The following is a 17,001-nucleotide window of genomic DNA, read 5'->3' as shown; positions in this document are numbered from 1 at the left end:
GTAAGAGGCAGTATGGACAACAGAGAAGAGCTACAACAAGCCATTCCCTAAACATGTAAGCCATACAATCTGAAAAACTCACAAGGGAGGATCGAGAATTAAGTCCTGCTCTAGGAAATGTGTGTGTGTATGTATCTATATATATAAAATCTAAAACATCAACATGAAAAGCAAATAAAACACTTAAGAATTGCTAAACAGCAACACTCTAAAACTGTTAACTGGAAATTTTGTTTCATTACAATTGAGAAAACAGGATTTCAGCCCCTGCTGAAAGCAGAGCATCTTCAGAAAGAATCCCATTTTTTCCACTAGGAATTTTATGAGATAAGGAGGAGTTACATATAATACAGGTGAAGAATAACGTATCTATTTCTTCATTACTGTTGCTGTTTTCTGTTTTTCTACCCCACGATTTACCCTGCTAAGGAAGGTAATCAGCCCTAATATATCACCTACAGAAGGAGAAAACACCGAGAGAGCTCACTGACTACTAGTGGCCTCAAGTAAGTAGGAGGCAGCCATCAGCTCTCTGAAGTTTTAAGCAGCTTCTCCAGCAGGAAAGCCTCTTCAGGTAAATAAAAAACCAAACGCAAGGCAGGGCTGTTTTCACACAGCAAATCCCAAACCTGCATAACTGGAAAAAGCCACAGGAATTCAGCCTCTTCAGAGCAAAAAGGAAAACCAGTGCCGAAATCCACAGAAAGGCTGGGGACAGAATGTCCATGTCATCACTGAGTAGTTGTGCAATGATTTGAAAACATTAAACACTGATTAATTCTCCTACACTAGCATTGATTAATTGTGCTGCATTATTGATCTGAGGAGCCAGATCTAAGGGAGAAGCACTCTTGACACACGGGCCTCAAAACCCCAGTGTTGGCTCCTGTTAGGAGCAGCAGCTCATTCCCACACTGGAAACTTCCACTCCTGCCCTACTGAAGGCATGGGAAGGGCTCACTTCTGGCTATCACCACTGCTCCTGGGTGCCATCCAGCCTGCTGCCTCGGGGTTTCTTGCCTGACCTGCTCTCAGGTCCCTAAATGTCTGCTCCTCCGGTGAAGGGCACTAAGCTGCATCGAGCACGCCTCCTCCATAAGCCTGGAGAAGGGCTAGGGCTATGTCACTGTTCTGGGTAACTCAATAGCAAGAGGTATAAAAGTCTCCAGGTTAACATGGGGGTAAAAGGGAAAAAAGAGAAAAGAGAGGAAAAAAAGGCAAGTCCGATTAACAAATCATTCCGAGCTATGAACAATATGTTTGGATTATGAGTATGTGCTCCAGCACGTTCATGGTTATGGGTTCTGACTTTCTACATTACTTAATAGCAATAAGTAAATCACCTAATCCAGGCCTCTCACTTTCTGGCAGGTTACTAATATATCATGAAAACAAATAATTGCCATCTGTGCACAGAGGAGAAAAAAATCCCAAAGAAACCGAACTTGAAGCCAGCTCTTGTTCTTTAAAAGAAAAAGAGTGTCAACTACATTAATATATCCCAGCAGGGAAACTTTCTGATAAGATAATCATCTCTAAACACTGACATGCAGCCAAAGGTACTGTGCTAAAAGTAAACTATGAAAGCAGAGTATATCTCAATATGAGGGACAGGTTTTCCTCACCCAACACACCTTCCTAGGCAATCACCACACAGAGTCATCGCCTAGGAAGCACAAGAAAAGAAGACCTGGATCACACAACATTCACATGTCTGTTCAGTGCCTTAAGGCACATTAAAATAAAGTCACCCCAGGGAACAGGCTTACCTGAAGGATGTCCCAGGGAGCACCAGGGTCTTCTGTCACTAGGACCAACCCATCCCTCATCCTCAACAGGCAGCCTCCCCATGCTCATGGCCAGCCACAGGAAATGGGTGACAGAGGAGAAGAAAGCACCTACTGGAGAGCTGCAAGCAAAGGCTAGCTACTTGGCTGTTCCTGTCGCTCAGCAAACAGAGATTCACTTTAACTGTGCATGCCCCCTATCATCATCCTCACGTGTTCAGTAACTTCAGGCAAGTTCCCAAAACCCAGGGTTTTGTTAAAAAAAGAATAGTTGAAAAAAAAAAAAAAACAAAGCCAGTGTTACTGAAATAGAAAATAAAGGATTTTTTTTAATTATTCCAGAGAGTTTATTTGGAGATTCTCTATCCAAAAAGAGAGACACCCAACCTATTGAAGACACAGACCTTCAGAGACCAGAGCTATTGCATACCTGAAGTCCTTGAGCTCTTCCCACTATAAAGGGACTATAAATGAAAACTATGACTGTAATGAGGATGGGAGTGGGAAGGAGGATCAATTCCAGCACATTACACTGATTAGAGGCTTGGGCTTTTGGAAAAGCACCGATCATCTCAAGATTAATCATAAACCTGCAAGAACTGACACTGCCAGATTTTCTTTTTCTTCCCAGTAACATCAAAATGAGAGCAGAGATGGGCACTACGGCTGGACAGTGTTCCAGTACAGGCAATGCAAACACTGGAAAACACTCTCACCCGCCTCCCCACGCAAACTTACACATATGCACACAGATATTTAAGTACATATCCATGTATGCACTAATCCAAAGTAAACTGTGAGGGAGAGACAAGGTGACCTGGATGCCCCTCATGCTATGATGAGAAACCTGGAGCACAGCAAGCTTTGGAGATAAATGGATCCAGGCTACAGCAGGAAGCCCTAGCAGCAACAGCCAGAGCTGCTTGAGCCTTCATGTCTGTAAGTCAAACCAACAGACCACAAAGTTTTACTCTCACAATAATGCATCCTACCCAAAATACTTAGAGGCAAGAGAGATAATGGCAGACACACAAATTTCGCTGCCCAGGTCTCTTCTTTAAAGACATTTCACACTCACCACTGGAGCATCAAAGAGTGGATTTGTCTGAAAACACAAGTGGGTCCCAGCAGGAAAAAAAACATACAGAATCATAGAATGGTTTGGGTTGGAAGGGACCTTAAAGCTCATCCAGTTCCAATCCTCTGCCATGGGCACGGACACCTTCCCCTACACTAGGTTACTCAAAGCTCCATCCAACCTGGCCTTGAACACTGCCAGGGGTGGGGCAGCCACAGCTTCTCTGGGCAGCCTGTGCCAGTGCCTCACCACCCTCATAGTGAAGACTTTTTTCCCTAATATCTAATCTGAATCTCCCCCTCTCAGTTTAAAACCATTCCCACTTGTTCTGTCCCTACATGCCTTGTAAAAACTCCTTCTACAACTTTCTTGTATGCCCCCTTTAGGTACCGGATGCTTCTCTAAGGTCTCCCTGAACAAGAATATACAAATGTCTCCTGGATGGTTACTGCAAGAAGACCCTAAACCTAACGACTGCTTAATATGCAGATTACTGACTTAAAAAAGCTTGTGAGCATTTCCAAATATCAACTGTAACAGCTTGGGGTTTAATACAGAAATACAAATGAGAGACTGCTGCAACCTGGGATTAAAGAACCAATAAAGCAGTCATTCATATAAAAAATATGCAATTTAGACTTCTATTCAAATGTATAAAAATGCTTCAGCGGGCAACAAATCATACAAATGCTCCTGTGTCACAGGCTTATTGACAAAATAAACGGGACTACGTTGCACTAAAGCTGCAACTTCAACACCCCTGACATGCTGCTATAGCTATGGGGAGTATGAAGATGCAGCCAAGCACAGGAAACAGCCACATTGAACTTCATCAGTAAAATGGAAGGGTAGGGCTTATGTTTGTATTTAATCTGTAGTCTAACTTCCAGGCATTGACAGGCAGCTGTTGATACATACCATTTAAAAGCAGAATTTTCTTCGAGCAGCTGCCAATGTATGCACTCTGCAACCAAGTCAGTGCAGGGGGGCCTCAGCACCACGAGCCACATGATCCTTTGTTGTGTTTATTTGTAGATACCTTTACGCAAGTACATTCAGTTTTCTATCTCACCCTGCTCTTGTGCTGCACAAGGACTATTACTTATTCATCCATTCTGCACATACACAAAAACATGCCTATCCACTTTTTATTAGAATGCTTGAAAACAAAAACCAAGTCTTGTCACACTGATGCCTTAAGACTGTTGTCCGTGAATAACCTGCTCACTCAGGTCAGCGGAAAGTTTCTCATTCACCTCAGGAGACACTCAGTAAGTCCCTAAATGTTTGCCGCCCCCCTTTCAGTTCTTTTTATTGTTTAAAACAGACACAAGTAGTTTTTTAAACTGAAGGAGCACAAAAATGTGAAAGCATCGAAATATATATTGTGTTTGTTTGTTTGTGTCTTAAAAAGGGGGAAAACAGCAATTGTTTTAAAGAACTCAACATGCTCTGAAGTTGAAATTCTGACGGCAAGAGTACAAGTAGCTCAGCATTACAAAAGCATTGCCATATAGTAGGCTTGTACCTAATTCAAACGTTAAACAGAAGCACTACCTTTCGCATTTCTATGGGTTTTTTCCAAATAATCATCCCTTCTCCAGAGACTTCAATTTTATGGCTATGATCTTAATGCTGTGCTCTGCAGAAAAGCCATATTCTGCTTGCTTCCCTTTGACAAAATACTCATAAACCCCATGGTGCTGTACAAGTTACATTTAAAGTGCCTGTACTACCTTTGTGTCTTTCTCTGGCAATATTTTTCACATTTAATAGAGAAGCGGGATACTCTGCTGTACATGCTTACTAATACACACCTTCTTCTGCCCTTATTAATTCTTGCTATTGAACATTCCACCCTGTGCTGCAACACTCCAGTGAAACCCAACACCCAGGAACACTTCTATCTTGATGAGCTGTAGTGCAGAGATGGAGACCTGGAAATTTTGTCTCTGAGCACTGCGCAAACTGACATTGATGGCTGCCATTACTGCAAAGTGCCTTATTTCATCCAGTTGATGCCTGGAAGGTCAAATCCCACTTCTCTCCAGGCACCAAGCACCATTCTGGGGGCAAGCTCAAGAGCAGAGCTGATCTGATCTGTCACTACCACTGCTCCTGCGCCACTCCTGGGGGTCTACAGCCCTCTCCCTAACCTATCCCAACTCACAAAATCAAACAAAGAATAACTTCGGAAAACAACATCCTGGGAAGACAACAAGGCAGAGCAGCTCAGCAAAAGGCCCCGTGCTTTCATGTCAAAGATGCAGCTGTCAAAAACTTTGCTGAAAAAAAGCTCTACTACATAAGGACTAAAAGAAGAGACCAGTTTTCTTGCTTGGAAGATTAAATTACACCAAGCTCAGTTCTTAATTTTCTAGCTTTTGCAGCATATTCACCAAATTATAAAGGCACCCGCTTGCAGGGTCAGGCAATTTGTACCATCAATAGTCTGGGGCATTTTTTCGCTTATCGTAAAGAAATGCTGTAAGTTTCACACTTGTGAAGAATATCAGATAAAAAGGCACAAAAATGGAAATTACCCATTAGCACTTTGAGCCAGGAAGCCTCTGCTGAGCGCTAGGGCAATCTCTTCCTTGGCCACAATCCCGCATGGTTGGTGACAGAGATCCCAGCAGCAGCACAAATGCTTGATGCACGTACAACGCAGTGCCAGCAGCCCTCTCTGATGTCAGACTGTCAGCAGCAATGTGACCTAGTGGCCATCAGCTCTTCTCTACATATTTTTAAAGGCCCCAAATCTGGAATGAACCCAGTATCTCTTACTGGAATCAGGGAGAAGCACACTTCCATATCAATTTCACCTGCAGAGTTGCTAGTGATGCTGCCCAAACAAAACAAGTGCATCCCCAAGGAAACACTGAAGTGAGCACCTGGATACACAGATTCTCCACTGAACTTTATTTCTTTCATATTCTTTCTTCTTCTTAAAGGAATCATCTACTTAGAGGTGACAAGAATTAAATACCATTTTGCAGCTGAACTGCTGTTTACTGAAGCAGCAGTTAACCATATCATATGACCTTCCATACATAAAATAAAAATAGAACTGGATGAACTTGTCAGCTATCCAGTATTTAACAGTACTTTGTTACAGAAAATATCCTTCACTTTCCTTCAGCTGTGCTGAACCCTGTTTGAATAAAGGACTCTCTAGCATTTAATTCTAGATGCTGGTCACTTCAAGCTGTGGCTCTGCATGGTGTTTTTCACAAGAACTGGTTTGAGCTTCCAGATGTGTATCAGAAAAACATTTAAAGCATAAAGTGATGTGGGAACTTCTTTCTCCTTTCAAAGAGCTTTGTCTCTGCATGTCTTCTTCTTCCAGTAAAACTGACAGAATTCAGCAGGAACACTGGCTGACAAGTACAAAAGCCTTTTGAAGCAAATCCCTAGAATTTAAAACCAATCTGACAGAACAAACTGAAAACTCTGAATAAAGGCATAAGACATGCAGGTAAAAGACAACTAAGGCATGTACATGAGCAAATTTATTTTTATGCATCATTTGCAAGAAGTTTTATCTTGGGGAGAGGGCTGTACGTTTCAATTTATCTGAAAGCTTGGTCAACAGTTCTCCACTACAAGAAGCCTGCCATCTAACTTCAATTTTAAAATTAACAATCCCTATCCAGAAAGTAGCTCTTATTTTTCACTTGTTCTGCTTATCAAAAGACTGCACAAGAACCTGGCCCTCTGATGGCTAAATTTCCAGTTAAAGTGAGGCTAATTTATACAGGCTTGCTCCTGTGACAACCTTGTTGTGACTTTAAATGCCTCTTTATCCTTCCAGCTTTTATGTGTCACCAGATTAGCAAATCAAGCTCTTACAGGGTATGTTTATACAGCCTTCCATAGGCAAATATGCACATGCTCTTCTATGCAGTTAGATGGCTGTGTGAGAGCCAGATACAAACTGGATGCTGTGCAGACCTGCGTAGGACATTACTAAGCCTGAACTGATGGGCTTTGACTAGGGCAGCAACTTGGTCTTACACCTCTTGGGTCACATTAACCTCACCTCTATCTGGCTGAAAGCATGGAAAGAATGAGTGCGTACTTCCAAAATACCCCAAGCACACAAGCCTCAGCTGCTCCTTTGAGAGCCTCTCTACTCCTCTGTGCACTCCTCCATAGTCTTGCTAATCAGCTGCCTTCTCTTTTGAGCAGGGCCTATCACCAAGCTACCCAAGTACTTCATCTGTGCTGTTTGTCGATGTGCTGGGATGCATGCAGAATGACAAGAGGGACAGATTTTGTCATCCCCTTCTCTGGGTTCTATGGGGATGACCTACAATCTTTAGGAAATAGCTACAATCTTGTAGTACCAGGTCAGCTACAGTGATGGCCTCACCAGCAAGCTCAACTTCCTAACAGAAACACCAACACTCTGCACCTGGGTGCAGTTTTGCAGCCAAATGAGCTTTGCTTTGATTTTGCATGCAAGGGTTGAACCATAAAGCAAGCACAAGAAACCACCTATACTATACAGGAAAGAAGAAAACTGGCCAACTCTAGTGAATCTGTATTTTATTAAATTAACCTGATTTTGTGTTTGAAAGTCAAAGCTATACAATTTGCTTCTTACTGTAATTAAAAGAAGGCATTGATTATTGCATAATAAACCACTTTGACAATGAGGAAGTGTTAATTTTGTATTGGAATTGTGGATCATGGCAACTAATTTCATGAAATAGTTAAAACGGTGGCATGATTATTCTGTCAACCATGACAAATGATGGACATTTTATATTCAAACAATGTGGAAGCTGGATCTGAAATTACATTAGTGCACAAATTTATGCAAAGCGTAGCATCCTTTCAAACATTTTGGGAAGGTCCCTTAGCAATTTAAAAGCTCATGATCTTAGAAATATCCCAAACAAACAAAAAACAGCCACAAGCCCTCAGGCTACCATTCAGACATCTGTAAGTCAGTATTTCCTGATCTATTATTGACTACCTCTAATACCTGTTCATCAGCTACAGAACTTCTTGGACAACAGAGCCAAACAGGCAACTTTATGGGACCACTCATGTTTATTACATCTGTGCTTTGTATCTATCAATAACAGGCCACTTAGTTTTGCCAAACAAAACCCATGAACACCATCTGTCCTTCAATCACTCCAACTTTAAAAATAAATACTATCTAGAACTCAAATACTGCAAAGGGATCGAAAAACAACTGTCACTGACAGATAAAAAGAGGAAAAGACAAATTACTTATCAAATGTACTCATGTTTGCTCTCTATCTGTAAATATTAGCTCCCATATATATAGTGTTCAAAACCAATGGAAATACAAATAAAGCTAGATATGATGGAAAACAATAGTTCATCAGAACAGGATGTCCCAAACTTTACAGCTCTAAAGATCCAACTTGCCTAATTTTTTTGAAGGGTTTTTGCTGATCAAACCTTCTATGCAACAGCTAATTCTTTCTCCTCTTCTATATGCTAGTATTATATATAACATGTTGAGAGTCAGAAACAGATGAACATCTCTGAACTATCTTAATGTCTAAGCAGAAATCCTTCAATGCTGACCTCATCTCAAAGGTACAGGGAACACAGTTTGCAACCCCCAAGTCTGGAACCGACTGGGAACTCCACAGCACAAATCAATGAAGACATCAGGTATAAGAGAGGCTGCTGTACCAAGAGACTTCAGTGGCAGGAAATGCTTTCTGCATGCCGTTCCCCTGTGTGACAGGTGGCTCCCCCCACCCCTCACCCAGAAAGATGGCTGCTCTGAACCACCTTCCCTCGACAGTGATGAATAGCTCCACTCATCAGTTCACAGAGTGCTCAAAAGTCAAAGCACGCTTTGAAAAACATTGCATTAGAAACGTGGCTCCATTGACACACCACGTTTCTAAGGACACAGCATTCACTACAGCTGCATCTGCTGGGAAGTGTGTAAATACGAGACATGTACTACACTGTAAATTCACACGAGCTATTAGGTATAAACTTTAATGAAATCTAAGCACTAACCCCAGTCACATTCAGACTGGTAAAGCTACAAAGGCATTTTCACAGACAATGGTCTAGGAGTTATGTTAGTTCCCAGGAATTTCGCAAAGCGTTTTTCTCTTGTTACCTTGGTAACGGCTACCTTGGCACCCCTGTTGATAAGCTGCACCACATTCTCCACTTGGCCTTTGTGGGCAGCTACAAGCAGGCGTTCTGAAAGCACGGCAACCACATCCTGCTGGCTCATGAATTAGGAGAGACAGGTTTTCACAATTCCTCGGTCCAAAAACAAAGGCTTGGGATCAGTTCAAGCGGCATGCAGACAGGCGAGGAAGGACCCCAGCTCCTTGGACACTGACGTTACTGCTATGCCATCCTCTGGACCTGTGGATCAGAAAACAACACTGCTGTCAGCAACGTTTCAGAGACAGAAGCACTGCAGCAGCTCCTCCCTGGTCGTCTGCCTTTGCACCGCTTTGGAAGGGGGTCACAAAAAAGCCTCAAAGCCTCCTGAAGACACTGTATTTCTCTTGCAAAGCAGAGGGATACAGACAGTACCACATAATGTGCCCTCAATCCCCTAGTTTGGAACAAAAATCCTTAAACTTCCTGAGAGCTTTTGGCCTAACCTGTATCTGTGTGGCCCCCTTTCATTCCATCCTTCCCACTGGGTTTCCCAGACTTGAATTAGCCAACTACATCCACTGCAAACAGTAGCTCAGCCTGTGTTGGCCAAAGGAACAAGAATATGTTACAGTTACTGGCTGCTGATACAAATACACAAACCTCTGCAGTGGAAGGACTGAGCGCAGTCAGCAATTAAAGGCAGCTGACTGCTCCCTCATGAGTATAAAATGCTTCACAGCCTCTCCCAAGGACACCTCTGGGAGGGATCATGACCTGCAACTGGGAAACACTCATTTTTGCTGTCAATGAGAAATGATGTTCCCCCTGCAGTGCTGACATCACGCCCCACTGACCCCAGCAACAATTCAGATGTAGCACTCATCACACAAACTTGTGTGTTTTTCTTCCTGAGCTCCCCTGACCTGTTCAGTGAGCTATCAGAGCTGAAAAAGGGTTTCTGACATAATTCCAGAAAATGCATCCACAGATCACTTTTAAGCTGTAGGACCCAGAACCTGCCCACTCTGGGAGGGTTTCAGCTTTACCTCTGCTTTTCACACATGGGTATTTAACTGTTTCAGTACAGGAAAAACACCTTCAAGATAGCTAGTGCGTATCTAGATGATTTATCTTTCTCTCTCTTGAAATATCACTGCACTGCTCCTTATCAGCTATCAGTATTACACACGTTGCACAGTCTAAGTAATCGCTACAGGGACTAGATTATCATGGAGATTGATAGCAGAATACAATGCCTCTCACCCTTACATTATTCTTTTGAATCCATCTCAAAACAGCAGTAACTAAAAGCTATTACTAAAAGCTATTACTGCTTTATGTCTTTGCTGCCCCCCTAAATTGATTTGTTTGTCTCAGTTTAGCTGATATTACAAAACCCTCCCCATCATAATCCCACCACTCAGAGTACTGACATTTTTGCTAACAGCTTCAGCAGGGAGATCAGCAGCAGAACAGCAGAAAGATTTAATTTCCACCCTCATATCAAGATGTCACTCCCAGCAACAAGGAGAAAATGCATGGATGGCTTTGGCACGTGAACTCCTTGTCTTTAAAATACTGGGGGTGAGACCTTTGAATGAACATCATTCCAGTGTTACTGGACTGTGTCCACCGGTACCCTTTCTGTGACAAAAAGATGCTGTAGCCCTGTTTAATTAAATAGTTAATAGGGTATTGTGATCTCCTGTGTCACCAAAGTGGTATCCAAAGTCCCTGGACACTACAGGATCACTGATGTACACTAAGCATTTTTGGTCACATATATTAAAACCATTCTGGTTAATTTGTAGTAGTAGATGGTATTAGGAGAATTTAATCTGCACTCCAGTGGTAATTTGTATTAATGAATCTTGAAACCCTTTATGAGCAGTAATTCTTATAACACTCTTTGAGGTAAATAATATGCTCAAATATATTACATGCATTTTAGAAAAAGGCCTTTGAAAGCACAGGAAAGTTACTTGTTTCCCCAAGGTTAATAGAAAAGTTATGTCAGAGCCAGAAAGTAACTGCAGATAATTGACTCTTAATTTATATATATATTAAGTAATACTATTTCCAGGTAAAATATTCAGGTTAGCTTTTCCTCACCTTCCCCTTGCTTTCTAAGTGTAAACATGCTTGGCGTAATACGGAAATAACCACACATTTATTAAGGGAAACATGACAAACTTTCTGGGCCTCAGAGGCACTGCAACAAGAGACAACAGAGAAGTGGTGCCACTGGACTGGTCTCACACCCTCACTGTGACAGACAGAGTCTGGACACCCTGGTAACATGGAAAAGATGGAAGACAGAAGAAAAACCCCTTGTATGTTTCACCAGCACTGTATACATCATACCCTGCTGCTCTGGCACACTGATGTGCGCAGTATAGTACAAACGAATAAGTACAGGTGGCCTACACTTAGTAATCTGGTCTGTGAAAAGCAACCCAAATTTCAACATCGCCTCCCTAAGTACTTGTTTTCTGGCGACTTGTGTGAGCTGAACCCCCCTGAGCCCAGTCCCCCTGCTCCCAGCACATCCCAGAGCAGCACCTCTCTAATCCAGGAGCACTTCCCACTCCTTCCCTCCTAACCAGCACAGTGCAGGGCAAAGCCTTACAACAGGGATCTTTCTCTGTGAGCTTTTCAGGCAGAGGAATGATTTGTTTCTGTGCCAGCCTTGGCTGTGCAGCAGTAGTTGCCAGATGAACTGTACCTTCGCTTCTTTGTCCCCACCTAAGCTGGCTGCCTATGCTTTGGATGGAGTCATGCACAATACAGTGACAACTCTGCACCTTAGAACATTTGTTGTCAAACCCTGCTTGGTTTTCTTACCCTTGAAATTAAAAATAAAGAAACAAAACAAAACAGTAACATCATTGTGACTGAGACATTTCTATATCCACTGCAAAAATCTCCATGGAGATAATTTCCTGACATGCTGACATTTCTGAGCAATTTCACATAAGCTGTAGATGTTCATTACATCTTAGCCACACTGCTATAAACATACCTTAATACATCAACTGACTCACAACTGTGCAAAGTTCAGCACTGCTGGGAAAAAAATCTGGTTAACAGGTACATACCTGTACAAGGTAATGCTGGAAATTGTACTCCCTAGTTTGAATTTTAATTCCTCTTTCTCACTGCGTTCCCATCACTGCAGAACATTCCCCCCCAGAGATCAAGAGCTTCCTCAGCCTGCCACGTCCTGCCACACTGGTGTGACAGGCTGTGATGCCACTGCTGTTATCATGTAGTTTGCCTTCTTGCCTTTTCCACTTCTTGGATCACTTATAAAGGCATAGCAAGGAGTTGATTCAGCTATTGGTCTTTTATGGATGTCTCCCACATTGACCGAGTCTCCAGCAGCCGTCAGTCCCTTTACTGTAGGGCAAGCACATCACAAGCCATGCTCCTGCTCTGGGCTGTTTCACAGATGGACACTGGCACAACAGGTCACATTCCCCACACCAGCTGCTTTACATCACCTTAGCTGAGATTATTTGCAACTCAGAAAAGTGCATCCGATTAGGACAAGAAGCCCAGACAACTCTAAAACCAACTTCCCTTTTCTTCTGTGCTGGTAGGTAGGTGACCAGTGGGAGAAGGAGGGGAAAGAACCCTCTCATTCCCCTCCCACGGAACCTTCCCCAGCCTGGTGGCTGAACAAGCAGTGGCATCACTCCCTGCCAGCTTTAACTCCCTACATGCCACACACATAAAGCATCTCTACTTGATCATGTCCCTACTTGCAGCAGAAGGAGGAGGGTACCAGATGCCCAAGGACTATAATTAAAAGCTCAACCACCCTTTTCACACCCAGATGGTGCAAAATGAGCCAAAGAACACAATTACAGGTGCTGCATCACATCCCTGCTGTTAGAACCTGCTGTCCAGGATTAAATCCCTTATTATCATCCCCCAAATCCGGGAACCCCGGGTGAAACACAGAGCTCAGGAATATTCAAACCTCCTGCCTTCAAAACAACAACAAAACAAGGATTTTGCTTCAACATATTTTTAAATAAGCCACATCTGTGTTTTCTCTAAAATCAGATTACTTACCTGGGGCAGGCTGGGAAAGCAACACCTACTTCCCAATCCTCTCCAGGGAAACCAGCCAGGTGTGAAGCCCACCGGTTCAGTTGCTTCACCAAATGGCAATCCCTTCTGAGAACAACCTGCTCACCCCATCGGCAGAGCTTGGAAACAGACCTGGGAAAGCAACACCTACTTCCTGATCCTCTCCAGGGAAACCAGCCAGGTGTGAAGCCCACGAGTTCAGTTGCTTCACCAAATGGCAATCCCTTCTGAGAACAACCTGCTCACCCCATCAGCAGAGCTTGGAAACAGACAGGTGATCATGGATTAACATTCCTGACCAGCAGCAGTGAGGCACCATCACCAGGCACTGAGGTCCAGCTGCATCCCCATGGATGCTGCACTCAGCTCAGTGAGTCACTCTGCTCTACGGATGCTCTAGGAGATGTTTGGCCAGGATGGCACAGCAAGGCACAGGCAGGCAGCCGGCTGCTTGGTGGCAGGGACTCAAAGCTCACAGCTCTGGCCTCTCTCCCATGCAATTGGCAGAGTGGACAAAAAACACCTCATGCACCTTCCCCCTCCCCAGCTCCTTCCCCTCCAAATCGCTTGCAGGCTGCTTAAGCATGTGTACTGCCAAAAAAGTACAGGAAAGATGATTTCTAAAAACCAGAGGGAAGCCCAGGACAATCAAAGGTGTCATTAAGAAAACCATACCAGTAGCAGCTATATATGGAAAACAGCAAAGCCCCACCAAGTCAAGAATAATGTGCTTTTGGATCATACTTTTCTTTACAACACCACCAATACTATTTTTAGAGTTAGATTTTATACCAATCAATGTTTCAAACTGGACACCTACATAAAAGTCTGGTAGTTTATATGTTCTCTCTGCATTTTTTCCTATTTTCATTGCATATTTTATCACACCAAGTAAAATTATCCAGTTTGCAGATGGACAGTTGTGTGATTCATCACCGAGCATCAGCATGGCCTGGTGGCACATCAGTGAAAGCACTTCCTAGGCTTTTAGTTTTTCCCACTTGTTGATATTAATTACTCCAACAATGACTATTTAGCAGCCTCCCAGGGAGCATCTGCATGACAGCTGCTCATCACGCTTCCCACCACAACCAGACTGGACTGGTTGATGGCACTGTTCCACTGCAGCTGGTGGCCTTTTTACCACCAAGATCAACCTTCAGTGCTGCAACTGCCAAGCAGAATGCTTTTGGAGGGAGGCACAGACACATGGAGACCAACAATGAACATCGGGGGCAGTTTCAAGTCACAGTTAAACATCCCTAATATCTTTGTACGAAGACAACTGTTTTTCTTCCCCTCCTACTTCTTCCCCTTTTTCTCCTACTTTTACTTCCTCTCTTCGATATACAGCCCTGACCCCACTCATCCAGTATGCAGGTTATAAACTTGCAACTTCCCATATAACATGATTTGGGGTTTTTTATTTGGCTTATCTCATTGATGTTTCACAACTTTATTCCTCTCCCTGCCCTCTCTTCCAATACCTGCCTGTACACATGTCAAAACCATTCAGGACAAGGGAGATCAATTCTCAGTAAGCCCTCAGTCAGTTGAGCATTATTTACATGACAAAACAGTATCTATTGTTTGACAGGGGCACTGTCTGCGTGCAAATACACATGCATGAGGTATCTGGCTCCCATTTGCATAAAACCAGTTAGGAGGTCTTTCCAGCTCACTGCTGTTTAACAGCAGTTGTGCTGAAGCCCAACCTTGGGAATGAAGCAGGCAGGCAGCTGTACTCGTGGGAGAGCAGGGGTTTATGTTATGCTCCCACACAATGGGAGAACTGTCCCTCAACAGCATCTTCTGTGCAGGAGCCACCCATGAATCAATTAAAAAGCCACACAGATCCCACTGAAGCTGACTGCAGCACTTCACCAGGAGCAGAAGGTGCCGAAGTCCTTCCCATAACAAACTCCCTTTGCTCCTCTGCTGCTCCTTCCTCCTTTCTTACTCCCAAGGTATGTCCTTTGCTGCCAGGAAAGGCCTTCCAACCTCCCTACTCCACCAGCATGGTGGTTTTAGAGACACGGCTTTTCAAATTACCTACAGCACAGGCAGTATCTGTCATGAAGTTTGGGGACCCCGCTGCCCCCATGGTGGTGTGGTGGTATGGAGGTGGTGTGGTGGTATGGAGGTCTCCTACTCCTTGCTTTCGATTTGAACACTCCTCTCTGACAGCATAAGCAATCCCATAGTCTCCCACAAAATAACCTATTTTACCAAAATGATCCCCAATCTTTTTCTAATATACTAACAAATATAATGAAGCATGGAAGACCACTGCCCATGGACAGGAATCCCCGTTCCACTCCATTCTTTCATTTCCTTTGTTGTTTTCTATTCTAGATAAAACACACTGCGGTGTTTTTTTTCCCTTCCCTCTGGATCACTTTTTCCAGCTATCTTGCTGGTTCATCCTCTGTTATATTTCTTTTGAGGCCTGGTACTCAAAACCCCATAGACTATTTGCAGAGGACTCCTGATGTGAGCAGGACTCTTGATGCGAGCAGCCCTAAAGGAGACCTGGCTGCAAGGGGAAAAATACTGAGCAGAAGAAGATGTCTGCTGAAATACTGACAGAGAAAATGCCTGCTGCCCTGTGAGCCTGGGAACTGCCAGCCTTGGTGCTAGCAGCATCCTTTAGAAGCACAGCCACCATCTTTGAAGTGCAGCTGGGTACCTAGAAGCCAGAGGCACTCTGAGACAGCATCAATAAGCACAAAAACCAAGGGACTATAACAGCAACTTATTGTCTAAATAGGTGAAAAATAGTCTGAAAAAAAGGAAAAACATCCTAAGAAAGAAAGGGCCAGTAACTGCCATTGGCTGTTCTACGTGCAAGAGCAGAAAAACAGTCTGGAAAATAAAAATTGGTCTGAAAGAACAGAAATCATCATCATCTATTTGCTCTTGCACGTGAAAACCAGAAACTAACAGCACCTATTGACTGTTTCAAGGGGTGGTGTCCTATGCCTTCTTATGTCTCTGTGCTATACAGAAAGGACTAAAGGACTTTATTTTTTTTACCCAAAACAGAGCTTTTCCCTCTGAGAATTTCCTGTGCTACACGTAGTTTTCCTGAAGAGGTTGAGCTCCCTCCATGAACCTTCTATAAGATCTTCTAGACAAGCTCTTGGACCCTCGCCAGGGATGTCTGGCTGACTCCCAACTCCATGACAAGGATCATCTTTGACGTGAGACTCTGCCTGTTGCTTTCCTGGGCCCACTTATGGGGCCAGTTCAGTTTGTGAATATATATATTCACTGTGTTGATCGTAAGTATTTGCTAGTGGTGAATTTTGTGTTATTTCTGGTAACATTAACAGAGTATTTCTGGTAACATTAACAGAGCAGAGAAGTAGCCTCCATGTCCTTGTGTATTACAGAATCCCTGCAAACCCATGGTCATGATCTCCTACTCCCGCAGGCCAGATAACCTTTCGGGTTGTAACAACTCCCTCTAATCTCCTCCACAGCTCCATTTCTGCATCCCAGAGCCCCAGAGCCGGGCTTGCTTTTCCTTGCAACTGCATCACACAAATCAAATTCACTTCCCAGCCCATTCCAAACTCTGTTCCTGCAGCTTAACCAGTCATTCCCTGCCTTCTAGGAAGCAGAGATCCACTCCCACAGCCGAGTAAGTGTAGTGCTTGGCACTCACCTCTGCAGAGTTTAACCATCGTCAGTTTGGAGCCAAATCCCCAAGGATTTCCTCTCCTCCTGAAGTTCCTGCATCTCCTTCCCACCCTACACAGATCTTATGGTCCTTTCTGTCCCACAACCCATGCAGCCATCTTCCTCTGCTGGGGAAGGAGACTGAGGTACTTTGCATATTTTCAGACACCAGTAAATGTATTTGTGTTACAGGAGAAGAGAGAATCTGCTCTTCATGTAATGTCATCC

The 17,001-nt window shown here is 43.6% G+C and overlaps 1 protein-coding gene across 5 annotated transcripts in view; it reads right to left on the bottom strand.

Moving 5' to 3' along the window:
* Positions 1-17,001, bottom strand: part of ANKRD6 (ankyrin repeat domain 6) — a 93,427-nt gene that overhangs the window by 24,827 nt on the left and 51,599 nt on the right. For all 5 annotated transcript variants that reach the window (XM_061369789.1, XM_061369793.1, XM_061369790.1 and 2 more), the window contains one exon: positions 8,993-9,249. In XM_061369789.1, the coding sequence (XP_061225773.1) occupies positions 8,993-9,112 (120 nt within the window). In that variant the 5' untranslated portion in view covers positions 9,113-9,249. The remainder of the gene's footprint in view (positions 1-8,992; positions 9,250-17,001) is intronic.

The sequence above is a fragment of the Neopsephotus bourkii genome, unplaced genomic scaffold (genome assembly GCF_033783945.1).
Source record: "Neopsephotus bourkii isolate Nb327-2 ecotype Australia unplaced genomic scaffold, CSIRO-AGI_Nbou_v1 NB_1511, whole genome shotgun sequence".
Lineage (NCBI taxonomy): Eukaryota > Metazoa > Chordata > Aves > Psittaciformes > Psittacidae > Neopsephotus > Neopsephotus bourkii.
This window is presented reverse-complemented; position numbering and strand designations above follow the sequence as displayed.